Raw genomic sequence first — 18,706 nt, forward strand, 5'->3', positions numbered from 1 at the left:
AGATTTGACAGCGGTGAAGAACTTAAACGAGCTGTGACTACGTATCTCAATACGCTGGCAGTGGAGGACTATGATGCTGGAATACAAAAACTCATCCCACGTTATGACAAATGCCTGAATTTGCTTGGAGATTATGTGGAGAAGTAGTGTGTATGCTCTTTCCAATAAAAATGGGTATATTTGTTAAAATTTACTGCTGTGTTTTTATTGCGCAAACAGGTACCACTTACCGGATGGCCTTCGTAAATATATAACAAACATCAAAATAGCCCCTCAGTATTTGAAGACAGAACACGATAAAATAGAAAGAGTTGATAGCTTTTAAGTACTTGAGTGAAATAGTGCAATTGAAAACTAATGAAAGAGAAGCAAACAACACCAGACGGGAAAAGATGGCTGCGGCTTTTCGTAGGACATATCCTGTATACAAGAAGAAAACCATCTCCAGGCGAGCTAATCTAAGCCACTACAATACAGTGATTAAAACGTAATGTCTGTATGCTAGTGAATGCCTCCAAATGACAGGGAAAGCGGGACTGAGAGAAGCTGAGAAAGAAAGACCCTTCATAAAATAATGGGTCCAAAGATTGTGGACGGACAGTATAGGTTGTGAGGAAGGGAAGAACTTTACCATGACAATGAAAGGCTGAATCCATGAGAAAATGGAGACTTAAATTCTATGGGCATTTATTTATAATGGATGAGAAGAGACTAACGAAAAGGATTTTCACAATACTGGACAGCAGACCTAAAGTGTTGGACAAATGGTTCAGGGAGGTAAGAAAGGATCTCATACAGGTGGGACTAAATTCAGAAGACATCTCAAACCAAACAAAGTTTAGGTCAGTGATCGACAAATTCCAGGGATTCCATGACAAACCAAAACTTAACCGTGGATGGATGGAAGAAAGAAGACAGGCTGCCAGAGAGAGGATGCTGAAGTTTTGGGCTATGAAGAAAACTTCCAGAAACATGTAACTGTTACCTAATGTGGTCTTTAATGGCCGTAAACGAAAATCTATATTATTATTATAAGGTATCAAAGCATTTTTCCAAAAAACATTAATAAACAAAGTAGAGAACTAAAGAGAAGAATACAGCAAAGTATCATTATCATTAAGGCTGATAAAAGTGACACTACTATGATAATGGATAAAAGAAGACTATTTAACAAAAATTGAAACTTTTTCGTAATGATACCTTCTTAATTGTAATTAAAGATCCCACAAAAAGCATTCAATGTGTGTGCAAGGTACTATTTAAAAATTTGTCCTTCATATTAAATGAACAGGAATTACAAAATCTCATTAAAATGAACCCAGGACTGACCACTGCCCGTGCTTTTCCAAAATTACACAAGACTAGAGTCCCCATTAGAACAATAATAAATTTTAGAAGAAGTCCCACTTATAGAATGTTGCAATTCATACATACATTTTTCAATAAGAACTATAATTTTTACAATAAATCACCCATAAAAAACTCTGTAGATTTTTGCAATAAACTAAGAAATTTTTAAGTTTTATCCCATCACATTATGTGTTCATTTGATATGTGAGATTTGTATTCAAACATCCAAATACAGGATACAAACAAAATTATCTGGTATAATCTGTTAAATCAAGGTCCTATTAGTAAAGTGGAAATAGAAAGTTTTATAACAATGTTGGAATTTGTGCTCAGTAACAATAATAAAATATATTATCAAAAAGGTCTTCCTGTGGGTGCTCCAGCCTCAGGTATTATATTTACCTAGATTATTTGGAACACACAAAATTCATAGATTAAATACAAGGCCTAGAGACGCGGATATGTTATGTGGACTACACGTTCATCCTAGTAGACCTAAGATATAATAATAGTGCTAATATTTTACAGTATCTTAATTCATTAGACAATAACATTAAATTTACAGTTGAAGATGAGGTGGACAGCTCTCTCCATTTTTTAAACATCATGATCACACGAGAACGAGACAAGTTTACTTACAAAATTTACAGGAAACGAAAGTTTTCACCAATCACAATTAAAAATAATTCGTTGCAACCGGGTAGCCAAAACAGGAGTGCCCTACTTTAGCCTAGTAAATTGGACCTTTAACCCTCCCCTTTCACAAGAAGATCTTGATAAGGAGTTACAATACATATGAAAAGTGGTGAAGTTCAACGCTTTCAGCGTTGACCTGGTCATCAAATTCATAAGCAAAATAAGGAGAAAGAAAATTTCTAAACTAATATCTCAAATGCAAAAGAAATCAACATTTACATTCTTTACATATAATAATCCCAGTCTAATGCAAATATCAAATTTATTCAAGAGAAAGAATTTTCAAGTCACATTTTCAACTCTTAACACTATGCTATTCTTTTCTTTAATTACAATAAAGTTAACTCCTTAAATGGTCAGTTTACAGGTTCAGTTATTTACAAACTTAAGTGTAATTAGTGCACGGCAACATACATCGGACAGACAGGATGATGTTTTACAACCAGGTATATGGAGCATGTCAATGCCACAAAATATCGGAAAGTTTCAGCAACGAGTGTACATACGAGTGATACTGGACCCATATACTATAATTGAGCAAGATTAGGATATTCTTAAAAGAATGAATAAGGGTAGTAATATGAACGCAATGTTCATATTTATTGATCTTTTTTTTAATAATAATAATTTGAACGACATCTTGGATAACAGAAATCTTCTGTATGAAAAAAATTCCCCATTTATTAGATCTGCTTGGAGTTAACAAGGATAACTTCCCAGGAAAGGGTAAACCCATCCCTAGCACACCAATCAGTTCTCATCTTTCCCCTTCTGTTTCCCTTCACTCCTCTCACAAGCAAACACAGCCTGTGGCATCACGCAGACACTATACCAGACGCAAGGCGGCAGGCAGCAAGGCAGGTGACGGCACTTGAGTCAGCTGCGGGGAGGAAGCAATATAGGGCGCAAGAGCAATTCACTTCAATATCAAATGTTCTTCCACTCACAAAATGCTTTTATCTTTTATGTATTATTTCCTTTTTACAGACTTAAAAGAACTACATGTGCTATATCTCAACAGCAGAGATACATTCATAAGAATATACATGGTTCATTTTATTAACAACTTCAGAAGTCCCCTATTTCACACAATCATCTTTAAGCCCCATTTTAAGAATACTTGACAACCAGTCATCCAAAGAACTCTACAAGATTTTTAATCTCTTCAAATCAAGATCAGGTCAAGATTCCTTAATTCACACATGTTTTTTAAATAATTGTACACTTATAAGAATCGTTAGATGTTGACTTAGATATTTTAATCATTGTATTCTAGACAGGATAGCTTAACTCTTATAGTGCCAGGTGGCCAATCTATCGGCCATGCGAACTTCTGCTAAAGATGCCGGGGGCTGATCTGTCAACCATGTTCTTCTTTCGCCTCTATCTTCAATTCCTGCTGCATGATGGCAGCATAACTATTACCACCGGAAAGATTGAAGCTTTTACTCTCTGGAAATATCAATAATGTGCAATATCAATATCACTGAAGTTTTATAAAAGCTTTCTTTCGATGCAATGTAAGTTTTGCACATGGTATTCCTGCACTCTGCCCCTTCGTGTCACTTGCTTATTGTCTCTCTTATTCATACGTTTATTTATCTTCAATAGTATAAAGATGGGGAGCCTCCGTGGCTCAGACGGCAGCGCGTTAGCCTCTCACCGCTGGATACCGTGGTTCAAATCCCGGTGACTCCATGAGAGATTTGTGCTGGACAAAGCGGAGGCGGGACAGGTTTTTCTCCGGGTACTCCGGTTTTCCCTGTCATCTTTCATTCCAGCACACTCTCCATTATCATTTCATAGCATTTATCACTCATTAATAAATCACCTTGGGAGTGGCGACCCCATTGTAATAACAGCCTATATATGTTTCATTCATTACATCCCTGACCCGGTCAATGACTGGAAAACAGGTTGTAGGTTTTCATTTTCATTTTCAGTATAAAGATGGGTAAATATATGAAATTTGAATTAAAATATGCAAAATTTTAACAATAAATGATTCACTAGAGAAGAATTTATAACATGTGTTGAAAATAAGGAAGACTTTATTGTGTATTTAACCAGCATGTGCAGAATTCTGTAAAAATTCGTAATCCACAAAAAGTACTATCAAGAATCATGTAAAACAATTTTTTAATTCAAAATTAGCTGAATATTCTTACAAAGGTGTCATACCTATGGTAAATTACAATTTCATGTGGCTATTTCTAGCTGGGTGCAGCCCTTGTATGGCAGACCCCTGATGAGGGTGGGCGGCATCTGCCATGTGTAGGTAACTGCGTGTTATTGTGGTGGAGGATAGTGTTATGTGTGGTGTGTGAGTTGCAGGGATGTTGGACACAGCACAAACACTCAGCCCCCGAGCCACTGGAATTATCAAGGGTTATGAATTTCATGTTGTTGGTCCACATTGAACTGAGATAACATATAAATTATACACAGGAGAGTTAACATTGTAAATATAACTCAGTATTGAATAGGTGGAAAACTCTCCTGTGTATAATTTATATGCCCCTAGAATTAACCAATGAAGGTTAAAATCCCCAACCAGGCCGGGAATTGAACCCGGGACCCTCTGAACCGAAGGCCAGTACTGTACTCTGACCATTCAGCCAATGAATTGGACATACCTATGATAAAAATACACCATAAATGTAAAAATTAGGTCAAAGTTTAGAATGTTTTCACAAAATATTAAAAAATTCATGGACTTTTAAATGAAGAAAATTAAACTCTATTACAGTTATAGTCACACCCACATGTTCTCTATTCACCTGTGTGCTATGAAAACAGAAAACAATTTACCTCCAAAAATATAAGTAGAAGAATGTTTTTCCTTAGTGTGTGCATTTTCATTAAAATTGTCTTGGCATTCTTAGCGCAACCACTATATTACAGCCTGGCATCAATAGGGTTAAGCATCAGGAGTACTCATTAAAAACCTGTGTTATAATTTAGTTTCAATTTTAATCTCAATCAGTAGGTAGCAACTGATGATGTCCAAATATCGGATGAAAAATGTTCCGCGAATAAAAGGATAATGAAATAATAATCAGTGATTTTTCTGTGTACTGAACAGGTGGAACCTCAAATTGTACTTGCTCATGAATAGTAATTTTCAATCATCATCATCATCATCATCATCATCATCATTTTACAGTTCCAGTTTCCCAGGTACTATTGGCAAGCCTCTTCCATTCTGTCTTACTGAGATACATTCTGTTGTTAATGACGTCCTCCAGTGTCCTTCCCCGATCTGCAATGTCCATCTTTATGATGTCCATCAAGAGGGTTCTTGGTCTTCCCACCATCCATTTCCCTGCCATATGTCTCTCCAAGTTAACATACAGTATGCTGTCCTTGTTGGCTCCATTCTCATTACATGCCCAAACCACCTCATTTTGGACATGCTGACCTGATCTAACAATGATGTAACAATCCCAACTTCCTTCCTAACCACATAATTCCTTAATTTGTCCAGTTTGGTTTTTTGAATTGTGGACCTAAGGAACTTCATCTCGGATGCCTGCTATTTTGATGAGTCTTTCTTAGTGAAGGTGCAGGTTTCAATACCATAGGTTAAGATTGGTATGAAGTACTGACCGAACATCACCAGCTTTCATTTTGTTGATACTTTGTGTAACCGCAGTCGGGACAATTGAGGTTACCATAATAATAATAATATAAGAATAGTAATAATAATAATAATAAAATAATAATACCAGTAGTAAATAATATAATACTTAATAATATGACTAAGGAAATTGTAAATAACACAGTGGCGGAGTATTCATATTGAAACATGACACAACCAAACCAACACTTACAGGCCTAAAAATGACAACTAAGAAAGGATAGTGGAAAGTGCTGGGAACCCTACTAGGTCTATGGAAATGTATAACGTTATGGGGGAGAAAAGACTTACAATAATACACCCAACAGACAAATAATTATTAAGGAAATGAATATACAATTATAAATGAATAAATAAATGAACTGCGGATTAACTGATACTTGAGATACAAAACGAAAGATGTGTAAGTGAAACAATTAAGGTCTTCGATCACGAACAAATTTTGACATAGAGTTTCAGAATTTACAGAATAAAAGGAGGCAACCTCGAATGAAACAAAATTAATTACAATTCGAGAAAGTGTTACAGTTACTACAATTACAACTAGAGTTAGAAAAGAAGGTCTGCTTCCGAAAACAACACGTTGCGGACTAGCATAATTGCTAAGTCATATAAATGCTCTATTTTGGAAAATGTAGAAAACTAGAGGAAACTCCGGCACACAAGATGAACTTTTACATAATTACTGAATTTACATTAAGTGGGAATAAGAATGAATTTAAATAACATAAGTCAAAAACGAAGTGCTTACCTTGGCCGGCTGAAGACCCATTGCGGGACGGACGCAAAACGTGCCCGTCCGCTTTAGTGCTCCAAATTCAAAGACGTGGACAAAGTGACTCGCACCCGCGAGGAGCCACAAACAGGAAATAGAGTCATAATAAATGACCAATAGCAACACCCCAGTTTGCCACATTCACCAATAAAAACACTTGTACTTTTGACCAATGACAATGATGTTCTAGAATTATGCTTTCTGCAGAATTTGCATCTTTACGGATATTACAAAATGACAGGAAAGGCCACTTACATGTGGCACACCCTGCCTCACAAGTCATGTATAAAATTTCCACATCCCTTTCCATAGTTAACAAAATAATACAATTTAAATCAGGAAATATAACAGAACATAAATCTTCTTCATAGTCCATTTCTTCATATGCCTAAATGTGTAATAATTTTTAAATAAGAAAGCTTCATACAACAATTTACTTTGCATAAACACTTCAGTTCTTTAAATGTTTTTGTTTACCTAAAATTATGACAAGACGAAATTTACATATTACATAATAAGGACTTCTGTTGCTTCACTGATTTCTGCTCACCAACGGCCACACTTTGAGATCCCAGAGAAGTGTTTGTACTTACTGGTAAAAGTGAGAGCTCTTCTGCACTCTATTTGCCACCTCCTTTGTGGCTAGCGTATCTCAAGATATTACACTGCCGAGGTATGTAAAGCTTTCCATACTTTCTAGTGAATGGTCTCATAGCATGATGTTCGCTGGTCATTCCTCTCTGTTTATTGCCATCACTACTGTTTTGAGATCGCTTATCTTGAGATTGAACTCCTCGAAATTAACCTCCCATTCATTGAGTCTCGATTGTGCTTCTTCCTCAGTTTCTCCGCGATCATAACATCATCAGTGAAGGCCATTGCGTTTAGTTCACCATAGGTTTTCTTGATGTTCTTTATTATGTCATCCATGATGATGATAAAATTTAATGGGGAAAGTGCACTGCCTTGCTGGACTCCACTTTCAGTCTTGAACCAGGATGAATGTCAATCACCCAATTGCACACAGCTGGTACAGTTCTCTTACAGCATCTGAACCTTCTTCACAAGTCCCTCTGGCATACTTCTTTTTCTCGCACATTCTCATATCTTCTCTCTTGCAATGCTGTCTTATGCTTTCTCAATGTCAAGGAAAACCATATACAGATCGTTGCTTTTTCTCAATATTTTTCCATTAACATACAGACACTGAAGATTAGGTCTGTTGTGGACCTGTTAGGCCTGAAGACATACTGTTCTTCTTCGAGCTGTGGCTCTAAGATGACTCGCAATCTGCTCTCTAGGATCTTCTCAAGAATCTTAAGCCTATGAGAAAGGAGTGTTATTCCCTGGTAGTTGGAGCATTTTTGGTGATTTCCTTTCTTAAACAGGGGGATAACAACACCCTTACTCCAATCAGTAGGTATCTTGACATCTTTCCAAACTGCATTGAGCACTCTGTGTAGCCACTGTAATCCCTGGACTCGTGTTGCTTTAATCATGTCCGTGCTGACTTCATCGATTCCTGGGGCATCTTCTTAAGGGCTGCTTCTGTTCCTGTCTATGTAATGGGAGGTTCCTCTAGAATATCTGGTGGTCAATCCATTGGGTGGGACAACCCCTAGCAGTAAAGGCCTTCCTCTGGTGATTATTGTTGTTGTTGTATGAGGCACAGGCTTTAGAGGTTGAATGAATCCCTTTGCCTCAGATTGTAAAGCTGAATGTTAGAGATTGTTTTGTGTGATTTGGGTGAAAACTGTTTTTATGGATATACTGCTAATGGTTGGTGAGTTTGACATGTACAGAGGTGTTAATTCTGCCATCCTGGGGGTGGAGGTCAAGTGAGAGATGTGGGGGAGATCTGCCAAGGGAAATGGACACAGTAACTAGAGTTGAGGCAGTGCAGGAATGAGTTAAATAGGTGTGCTTCATGATGCCACAGGAAAAAGGTAGGAAGGGGTGTGTATGTGGCTGAAAACAATTTTTCATGTATTGTAGGCTAGGTTATATTATATTTAGGTTTAATAATGTGTATTTAGCTCATGTATTATAGCTCAGAATATTTTTTTCCATTTATAAATAATCCTTTATGTGTTAGAAGTCATTCAGGAAACTTCTGGTTACTTAACAGAAGTTAGCTTAATGTTACATCATGTTTATCACTGTAAACAACTGTTCATGTTACCTAAATTGCTAAGGAGAAACCCAGTTATGTGTGTGTGTTATCCCTCTCTTATCCATAGTGCAGTAATGTGTACTGCAGAAGCTGAACCACTCTTGACAGCAGTGTAGTAAATATATCTGGTTATTACTAGCATGTGCACTATCTAGAGACCATAGATGTTTGTTTCCTTTTAAAAGATGTGCAGGCTTAATAAAAAATACAGAAAGCATTGACAAATGTAAACGAACATGTCTGTCGTTAGTTTGTGTGGAAGTATTTTATGTTATAATGAGACTGAACATTTGGTAAAAGATAATTTTGACTCTTAAAGTGTCAGAATAGCTCAACTGCAATTAGTGAAGTGGAAAGTGAAAATTAGGAGAAATGATGTATACATGCGTGATGACATAGGTTGTAGGCCTAAAGTACGCTTAACCTATATTATTGCAAGCCAGTGTTATGCACTGGAAATATTACCATAAGTTGTGTGTGAATTTGTATATGATGATTCTGAATTTAGAATGTTAAACTAGTAATATTTCTTGTAATATTTTCTTTCCATGGAATTGCTTGTTGTACTCTTGTTATTATAGTTGTTGTTGGGTAATTATGTTTTTTTTACTTTTCTATTTGCACTACTGTAAGTGATCATTGCCACTAGAATATTTCCCAGTTGCGATGTATTTGTTAATAATAATAATAATAATAATAATAATAATAATAATAATAATAATAATAATAATTCAGTGGTCAGATAAACTGTCTTAAGTTGAACCTGAGGACTGTTTACTTTCATTTGGTGAAATAATTATATTTCTAGCTTCATTAGTTTTTGTACAGCATAATTTCTCATTTATTTTTTAATTGTTTTTTATAAATGTCTGCATTTTTAGCATGATGGCTAAAATAATTCACTTCATTCTGTGGATAACATGCATTTAAGTATGGGTTGGAGAGGGTTAATTTAAGAAAGTGTTCCTTATGTTATTATAGACTCTTTCATGTATTTTGTAGTAATAATGTGTTGTAAGAAAGCAGAATTATCTAGAATCATAGCATGTATATACATATATATATGTATATATATATACAATATTTGTATGAAGCCAACTCAGCTATAGTTAAAATAAATGGCAAACTGTCTGGGAATTTCAAGAACCAGAAGGGCGTGTGGCAGGGCTGTATACTGTCACCCGTGCTCTTCAAAATCTATGGTGAGTACATAATGAGAGCTGCTCTTGAAGAATGGGATGATGATACTGCACTCATTACTCATTTCTCATGTCAAAAATGCCGGTGCTCAAATGGGACTACGAATTAACATGAACAAGACCCAAATAACAATTGCTGATAGAGCCGAGAAATTAGCCAGCACAAACATCTTCAAGGAATTAGAGAATGTTTCAGAAATACTATACCTTGGTTCAGTCATTTCCCGTTCAGGTAGCTGTGCATCTGACATTAAGAGAATGGCTATGGCCAAAAAATATAATGATGAATTTGTCCCAGTTATGGAAGAATCACTCTGTCTCATTACCGCTGAAAATGAGAGTAGTATACAGTCTTGTATTTTCAGTTTTCCTATATGGAGCTGAGATGTGGATTCATGCTACAGACAAGAAGAAAACAGATTCTTTTGAAATTTGGTGTTGGCAAAGAATGTTATGCAAACCTTGGACATCATTTTGCACCAATGATTCTATTATAAACCAGCTCAACTTCAGAATCAGATTATCATCAATATATAAACAAAGAGTTTTACAATTCTATGGACACACTGTGTGATATGGGAATAACAATGATTTAAAAAAAGTGATCATTTTTGGACATGTTCCAGGCAAGAGAGACAGTGGACAAGTTCCCACTCCATGGTCGAACATTATCAAGAGTATAACTGGGTTGAACATCCTTGGTGCAATACGTCTGGCCAAAGAGCACAAGAGGTAGAGACAACTAACTAAGAGTCTCCTCAGAAATCACGATCCTCAGAATTGAGGGAACGATGAGAGAGAGAGAGAGAGAGTGAGAGATGATGTATAAAAAGTGCAGAGATAGTGAGTTGCTGAAGGAGAATTATAGAGTTGTGTTATGATTGATGGATTGTACCCTCTGTGTCCCCTCTTTTGCCTCATGCTCCTCTCACAGCCATACACATACACACTCAGTCAGCTGACAGTGTAAGGGAAGAAGTAAACATATCGGGACTGGCTGGGAGGTAAGCATTTTCATTGTTCCTTAGACACTTCACCACCATATATTTACTAGGTCTTTTCTTTATTTCTTTTTTCTAAACAAATTTTCATTTCTTTCGTTACAGACTCCCTTCAACATCTTAAAACTTTAAAAAACAAAAAATCAACCTCAACTTCGGTTATTCTTTAGGAGTTTTCCCCGATCATCATTTTTTAAATTTTACATTTTAAGTCTATCCTCAACATACTAAAAGTACATACTTCTCCAGCTTTTGAAGAAAGATCCCTTACATCAGATTTTTTATCTCACACTCGAACATTGACTCGTTGAGGTTTTAACCCAACATGAAGGAAAATTTTACCTTATTATCATCATCATCATCATCATCATTGTAAGTGTTCTTTATTTTGATTATGCCAATTTTTGTATCTTTTTCAGCTGAAGATGTTCCACATTAGGAATGAAACATGTACTTTTTAATATTGTAATTATATTTTAAGCTAGATTATGTTATATAATTACATAGACTAGCAATAAAAACAAACAAGCATTGGAAGGTGTAATTCTCCATTCAACCTAACCTTAGTTGAGTTGATGCCGATACAGGACAAAAAATTATATTTTTAAGTCGCTGCACCTATGTCGTACCAGGCTAGAAGCTGAAGAAGTTCAATAGTGAGGAAATCCTTCTTGAGTTTTCCCACAAGGAGGCTGGCATAGGATGGGGCCATCTGGTGACCATTGCAGTGCTGTGAATCTGGTGGAATAATTACCCGTATGAGGCAGAGCACTGGGTTGCTATGTGTTTAAGTCCATCCACATGAGAGATGATGGTGTAAAGTGAAGTGACATCAATAGAAACCAGAAGGCAGTGTGCAATGAGGTGTTTGGGAATAATGGGAAGACGTTCTACAAAATGACTGGCACCATGAATGTAAGAGTCAAGGGAAAGTACGAGGGGTTGAAGATGTTGGTGAACCGATGCTGAAATGGGTTCCGTGAAAGAACCTTGGCTGGAAATGATGGGGCATCCTGGATCGTTAGCCTTATGTATCTTGGGAAACATGTGAAACTTGGGAATATGGGGCTAGTTTGGGATGAGGAGAGTGAGAGAGGATTCAGGCAGACCCTGATTCTGATCTTTTTTGAGTCTTGATTGAGGGGGCCATATGTGGTTGTGTCGCAGAGTTGACGTAGAACCTCACAGTTATAATGTTGGTGGTTTGTGATGACTGAGATTGATTCTTTGTCAATAGGAAGAATGATGATGTCCTGGTGTCTTGTAGTCCTCTCAAAGCATGGAATTCATGTTTTGTCAGATTGTAATAATAATAATGTTATTGACTCTTTGTCCCACTAACTACTTTTATGGTTTTAGGAAATGCTGAGGTGCTAGAATTCTGTCCTGCAGGAGTTTTTTTACATGCCATTAAATCTACCAACACGAGGCTGACGAATTGCCTCAACCATCTGAGCCATTCAGCCTGGCTTGTCAGATTGTGTTGGGTAGGAATTGGGGTCAGATCAACTAGTTAGGAGGAAATTAAATGCTATTTGAAGGGAATGTTCAGGTGGTATGGGTTGAGGATCAAGACTTAGATGGCCTCTTGAAGCAAGGTAAAGATGGCTCGATGTAATTTTGTGATGAATAACTATCTTATAATTCTATCCTCCACTGACGAAGGCTGCAGCTGAAAATTCTACATCCCTGACTTTCTTTTATGTGTACTCTACCCATGCAGTCTTGCATGGTAAGTCACTGCTCTCCATCTGTTTCCTAGACTTAAATATATTTTGTTCCTGCTATCTTCCTTACATGAGAATTTAGCATCTATTGTGAGTATACAAATAACATGAGGAACATACACATTTTTAGACAGTGAATTCAAATATCTTAAATAGAGGACTAAGCTAATTAGGCTGAAAACAATGTTTTTTAACACATTCACTACCGGCTACTGTATGGGCAATTTAAATGACCAGCCCGGCTATTTAAATGCCGTGATATTTCAAATTCTTGATGTACTTCATTGGCTTGAATACTGTTCCTAAGGTCATGCTGTACACCAGGGGATATTCTTGATCACTGCCCATAAGGTACTGAAGTTAAAAATCTGTACACAATATTGTTAGCTGAAGTGGTGAGGTGAAGCAATAGTCACCAGACTGGCATATATGATGGGTTGTTTGCAAATGTTTCAAAAAATCCTGGAAATAAACACAGTCATGGAAGACATTCAATCAGCATCATTAACCAGCAGAACATTCAGCCCTGAATTAGCTGTCATGGTGTCAAAGTTGTCCTATATAGCAGATCTGTATCAGGCACTAAAACTTCATCCAGGTTGAATTCTGTAGGTATTTCTTCAAATTCACTGTCACCATCACTTTCCCTTTTAACCAAAATTTGGTAAATTCATCACCCAAGTCATCATTAAGCAACACCTCCAGTATTTCACCCATTTCCAAACTTCCCTTGTAGGCTGTAGCTTCTTGTCTATTTCACAACACACTTGTCACCATTCATAATACAAGCTCAGAAACACAATGAGGCATCCCAAATGCCCCACCTTGAACTTTTATTCAAATAACAAAAAACAGACATAGGGTTCTAAATGGAAGCAGGGTGAAATATATACCCTATTTGAGGTATACATCAAATAACTGCCACCTGTAGGTTAAAAGTATAACTACAACAAAATATGTGACAGGAGCTTGGTCCCTGTGAAAGCATATCCAATATTCTCTATCCAGCTTAGGTTGTATATGGGAGTGAAAGTTTTAACACTTTCAGTACTACCATATTTCAACTGGGTCTTTTTTCTGAATGTTAATACATTATTACACAACAGTGAAACCTAGTACATACCTGATTTTTGTATCATATGAAGGTGTCGGCAATCCAAACCAAAGATGTTAATCAGGAACTACATATCTGAAGTATTTAAATTATACTAGTCTTATGAGTAACATAAAAACTTTACGTTCACCAATAATCCTGCTCAAACAATAAAAATGAATCATTTAATGTGGCTACTTCAGCCACAAATAAACACAAGTACATTTGAAATACAAAATCTACCTATTTAGGAATAGTTTATTTTGATATAGTAGCCTGAAATCATTGGGCTATGCAAAGTCCAACCTTGCACTCTTTGTACCACCATCTGCAGTACTTTCTTTTCGTGATACAGGTGAATCATCAGTCTGTGTCTCTTTGTCTTAATGAAAACATAAGTTCAAAATTTGGGAGAGATGAGTTATTTCCATCGTTTGTATTCGGAGTAAAATAATGCAGCTAAAAAACTTGCACTCAAAAGTGACGTAACAAATAAAAATGTTGACAAAACTTTCACTTGGTATGTTATCTGGCTCAGAAGCAGAGTCATATATTCCTGAACCCACTGCTCCCGATAAAATATCCAAGAATCACTGTCATTGAGCCGGCATGAGGAAATGTTTGTATCATAACACAGCTGACAGCACAACATATTTGGCATGCTCAGCACCCGGCAAATCGAGTGCTTCAGTAGAGGACACAGCCAGGAGAAACTACCCTTTTTATCATTTAGGTTTGAACTTCCCAATAACTGCTACATTCTAGGGGGTACTAGATAAACTACTGCCCCCGAGCAAGGGATGAGAACCAGAAGCCTATAAACACGTGCAAAAATCACGCCCTATGGGATACGGGTGCCATCCACAACCAGGAAATTAGAGCGCACATATCCCATATGGGCAATATGTCTTTAGATTCTAGGTTACAGTCAGTTCATACCACCTGAAAGGTAAAACTTACTTGCACACAATGTCATATTTGCCCTTATTTCTCAACTGAAAAGGTTGTTGGTATTCATTACCAACTTTAACTTTCCCAAAATCAATGTAGTCCACTCCCTCATTTCCAAACAGCACATCAACCATGACATCAATTGCTTCTGCAGACAAAGTTATCGTCTCAGTAAAGAGTGATTCACCTCTTCCTTCTTCATCAAAAACCTGCAAGTATTCAAATATTACTTAGTTGATTTATAAATCACTTACTTCAGCATCTCTGTCTTTCTTGCATCACTTCAAAACATTGTATTTGATTGTAACCAAATTTTACTCTTACATTGAAGGTATACTAAACCAATCAGTAAACAAACAATCCAGTGTCTGAGGAGTATATGGGTCTGTGTCTTAAATTATGGCTAAATCACTGCAATTAGTACACTGAACAGTCTTATAACAATGGTAAATAATATAACATCACCTACACAGCTTTCCTTCTTTTTTTTAATGACACACTGACACAGATAAGTTTTACAGCGAGGATGGGATAGGAAAGGGCTAGAATTTGGAAGGAAGTGAACATGGCCTTAACACTACAACTGCTGGAGCAGTCAAAATGACTGTCTTGTAGACCACTACCTCTCACAAATGAAGAGTTGCTGAATCTTGCCTGATTGTACTTACTCTTAAAACAATAATCACAACCACCACAATCTACTGCATGACATTCGAGAAGAGTATGGTCCAGATATACAAGAGCTAAGAGAAGAAGCTACAGCTGCAGATTGCTGCCAATCAAGTGATCACTCAGATTGTTCAGGCTTAAGGGAAGTTAGGTCTGAATTTATATAAAATAGTAGTTATTGATAGAATTGAATGAAATTTGGTTTGTGGTCTCCTAATGGTGAAATAAGGCCATACACCGATTTTCACGAAAATAGCAACAGAACGTTCTGAGAAATTAACACTTACATTTTAAAATTTTTAAAATCAATTAGCATAAAAAATGCTCCAGCTGAACAGTTACTTCAAATATCACATTGAAAACTGGTGTACAGGCACTTCAAGGTATGGAAAGAATTTTAACAGACAGAAATTCTGCATATGTAGTCCATGAATGTGAGGAAGGAAATGTGTTTTATGTGTTTATGTTTTTCTAAAATTATGCTAAAAATTACCCCTTTAAAGGCTACTATCTTTTAAAGTATCAACATTATAAAAAACTCCTTCTGTTAATATCAAGACAATACAGGTGTTAACAACCCATGACATTCTCATGGAATTTGAAACCAAATTGGTTCAGCTGGCACATTTTAAATACCTGAAAATGTATATATGAAAAAAAAAAAACCAACACATTTTCGTAAGTAAATGTTAGGGGATGGGGGACTCAACCGGACATTTAAATGTCACGTTAGTACTTTAAAAATGGCAGAATCCCAAAAACTACCACCGCCAAATGATCCGCAGGAGTCCGGCGTACAATAATATGCACAAATTGTAAAATTGATAATTTTTACTTTTTTCACCAAAAACTCAGTCCCAGCCTCCCTTAAGGTAAGTTTGTTGTTGTTGTTGTCGTCGTCGTCGTCGTCATTGTTGTCGTCGTCGTCGTCGTCGTCGTCGTTGTTGTTGTTGTTGTTGTTGTTGTTAACAATCAACATAACTATGGTGAAATTCCTTGATTTATAATGTATTCAAATTGTAATGATGCCTCACATGGGAGAGTACTGACAAGTTTTCAATTTATAAGTACAACTTTTCCACTGAGATAGACCTATACGGAGATGCAAACATCTTACCTATCAGAATGCATAAGACACAGTCTGAAGCACTACACATGTACAAATTTAAAAATGGTATGATCTCCTTTAACACAGAAATTAGATATAGGAAAGACATTCATAACTATCAAACTAGATCAGTAGATCAGATATACCTGGCCATGTATCTGCTTCAAGGTATGAAATAATAAATAAATAATAATAATAATAATAAATTAGTAGTTTAAGTTCATAAATTATGATATGGTGATTAGGTATGCATAAATAAGATATGGGAGTGGTCAGGTGGTGCTGTTGTCAATGTATAGTGTGCATTTGATGGGCATTGAGTTGGGAGTGTAGTTACTGTGCACCATTGAACTGAAGAGTGTCGATTTCACTGCTCTAAAGCATGTTTACAAAAGGTGATGAGCGTTCGTGGATTAAAATCAAGGTTGCCTATGGCAAATGTGCAATACAATGTTAAATAGCTTAAGCCTTTTGAACCCATCAATGATGGGTATATGCAGCTAGGCCTAGTAGTAAATAAATCAACAAAAAAGACACATAAAATAAACTCACCTCTAACTTTAACTGACGTTTAAAGTAAGGTTTAACTTCATCAGCAGAGAAATCAAAACGCACTTCTTGTTTGTTGAGAGGCATGAGAAGCCCTTCAGTATCAGAGACAGTGAAGTCATCTTGGATAGTCTCAACTCCAAGGAAGTGCCAAATCAAAGGTACAAGACTCTTGTTTGCCAGTGTGAGAATGCGAAAATCTTTACGATACAGCAATATGTGTTCAAAGGAAATATTTTTTGGTTCTACCTCAAATTCAATTTTCACTCCAAGACATGAAATCTGTAAATGAAAATTTTAAAGATTAAAAGAAAAATAAATCTTTAAATCCAAATGAGGCAATTTCTTAATCACAGTGGGGCAGACACATGATTAATAAAATAGAAGTGTATCAAATATAATTATGTTAAAAATGTCATTACCTTGATGAAATATTACCCCTTATGCTGTAAACAAACCAATGGTAATAAATTACTAGACATTAAAGTTATCACATTTTTCACTATTCCTGGAGGGAGATAATATTTAATCTTTCAATACGTGTACATTGAATTTAAGTAGCCACTGTTTACCGCCATATTTGTTTTATGACATATTACATATAGGCTTAGTATGTATCCTTTATGATGTATTGCTTCTCATAACCACCTTTTTATTTGTTTGATGCACTTTGCTAGCTTTACTTATTATGTATTTTTCTAACTTATTATCTTGTTTATGTATCCAATTCAATTATAGTATTTCTTTATTATATTGTAATTATATGGTTAAGTGTAAGAAAGGGCCATGAGCCCTAACTTCGCCACTGCTAAAGACCTAAACAAAAAATAAACACATGTACAAACTACTTTTGTAGTTAGATTGATGCTTTCACAGTTCATATTAATAGACATAATAATAGTTTGGAAATTTGCAAAGTCCAAAATATAAACAGTAGAAATTCTTCACATTTCACAAAGACTTTACTCTGGCTCTTCAGAAGAGAAACACATCTGCCCATGATTTATAACCAGAATACCAGAGACTGAGTTGCTAAAAATCCTCTGCAAGCATAGTATAAAAATGTTGTTTGGTACCGTGACAAAAAATGCTCTAAAAACAAGAACAAATTTGTCTGCACTATTACATCCTGCGGAGTACAAAATTTCCTGTATTTCCAGCAAGGTATACATTTGCTAAACGTGCTGGGCCATTGGTACTTGCATCTAGGAACACCAAAGAAATATCCATCTCAACCCACTAGTAAAGTTAGCAATAGCTGAGCAATCTCTATTGTCAGATCATAATGTCGTGTTTCAAGATGTTCGAGCTCTTACCACCACAAAACAATGGATCTAGGATCATATGGGAAGTGGTGGAAATACACAAAATACCTAATAATTTTTACTGGGACTCTGGTGGCTATCAATTAAGCAATACATGATTGCCAACCATTTGTAGTTAGTTCTCTTCCCTGTCTTTCACTGTTGCCCTTTTGTTTTGTCTCTTTCTTTTCCCACTCAATGTGCCATATATTCATGTACAGTATATGACTCTGTTACTTAATTCCTTCTTCTATTTACTATTTACTATTTACTCCTCTCTCCTCGACCTTCCTTTTTTATTTCCATCTTTCCCTACCCAATCCAACACCTGCAAAGCCGACACTGTTTTATCATTTTAAAATTTACTCTTCTTTTCATCTTCATAACTTCTATATTCCTACATCTTCATCTTTCTTCTGTTGCAATTGACTTTTTCTATTATATTCAACCCCTCCATTGCCTTTGATTGGT

General features: G+C 36.1%; 1 protein-coding gene across 1 annotated transcript in view; it reads right to left on the bottom strand.

Moving 5' to 3' along the window:
• The window catches only part of LOC136877170 (hydrocephalus-inducing protein homolog), a 49,748-nt gene that overhangs the window by 27,533 nt on the left and 3,509 nt on the right, over positions 1-18,706 (bottom strand). Inside the window, exons 2-3 of the mRNA XM_068228573.1 lie at positions 16,935-17,213; positions 14,615-14,814 (exon numbers count right to left, since the gene is read on the bottom strand). Of these exons, the coding sequence (XP_068084674.1) occupies positions 14,615-14,814; positions 16,935-17,213 (479 nt within the window). The remainder of the gene's footprint in view (positions 1-14,614; positions 14,815-16,934; positions 17,214-18,706) is intronic.

This window comes from Anabrus simplex, chromosome 7 (genome assembly GCF_040414725.1).
Source record: "Anabrus simplex isolate iqAnaSimp1 chromosome 7, ASM4041472v1, whole genome shotgun sequence".
Taxonomy (NCBI): Eukaryota; Metazoa; Arthropoda; class Insecta; order Orthoptera; family Tettigoniidae; genus Anabrus; species Anabrus simplex.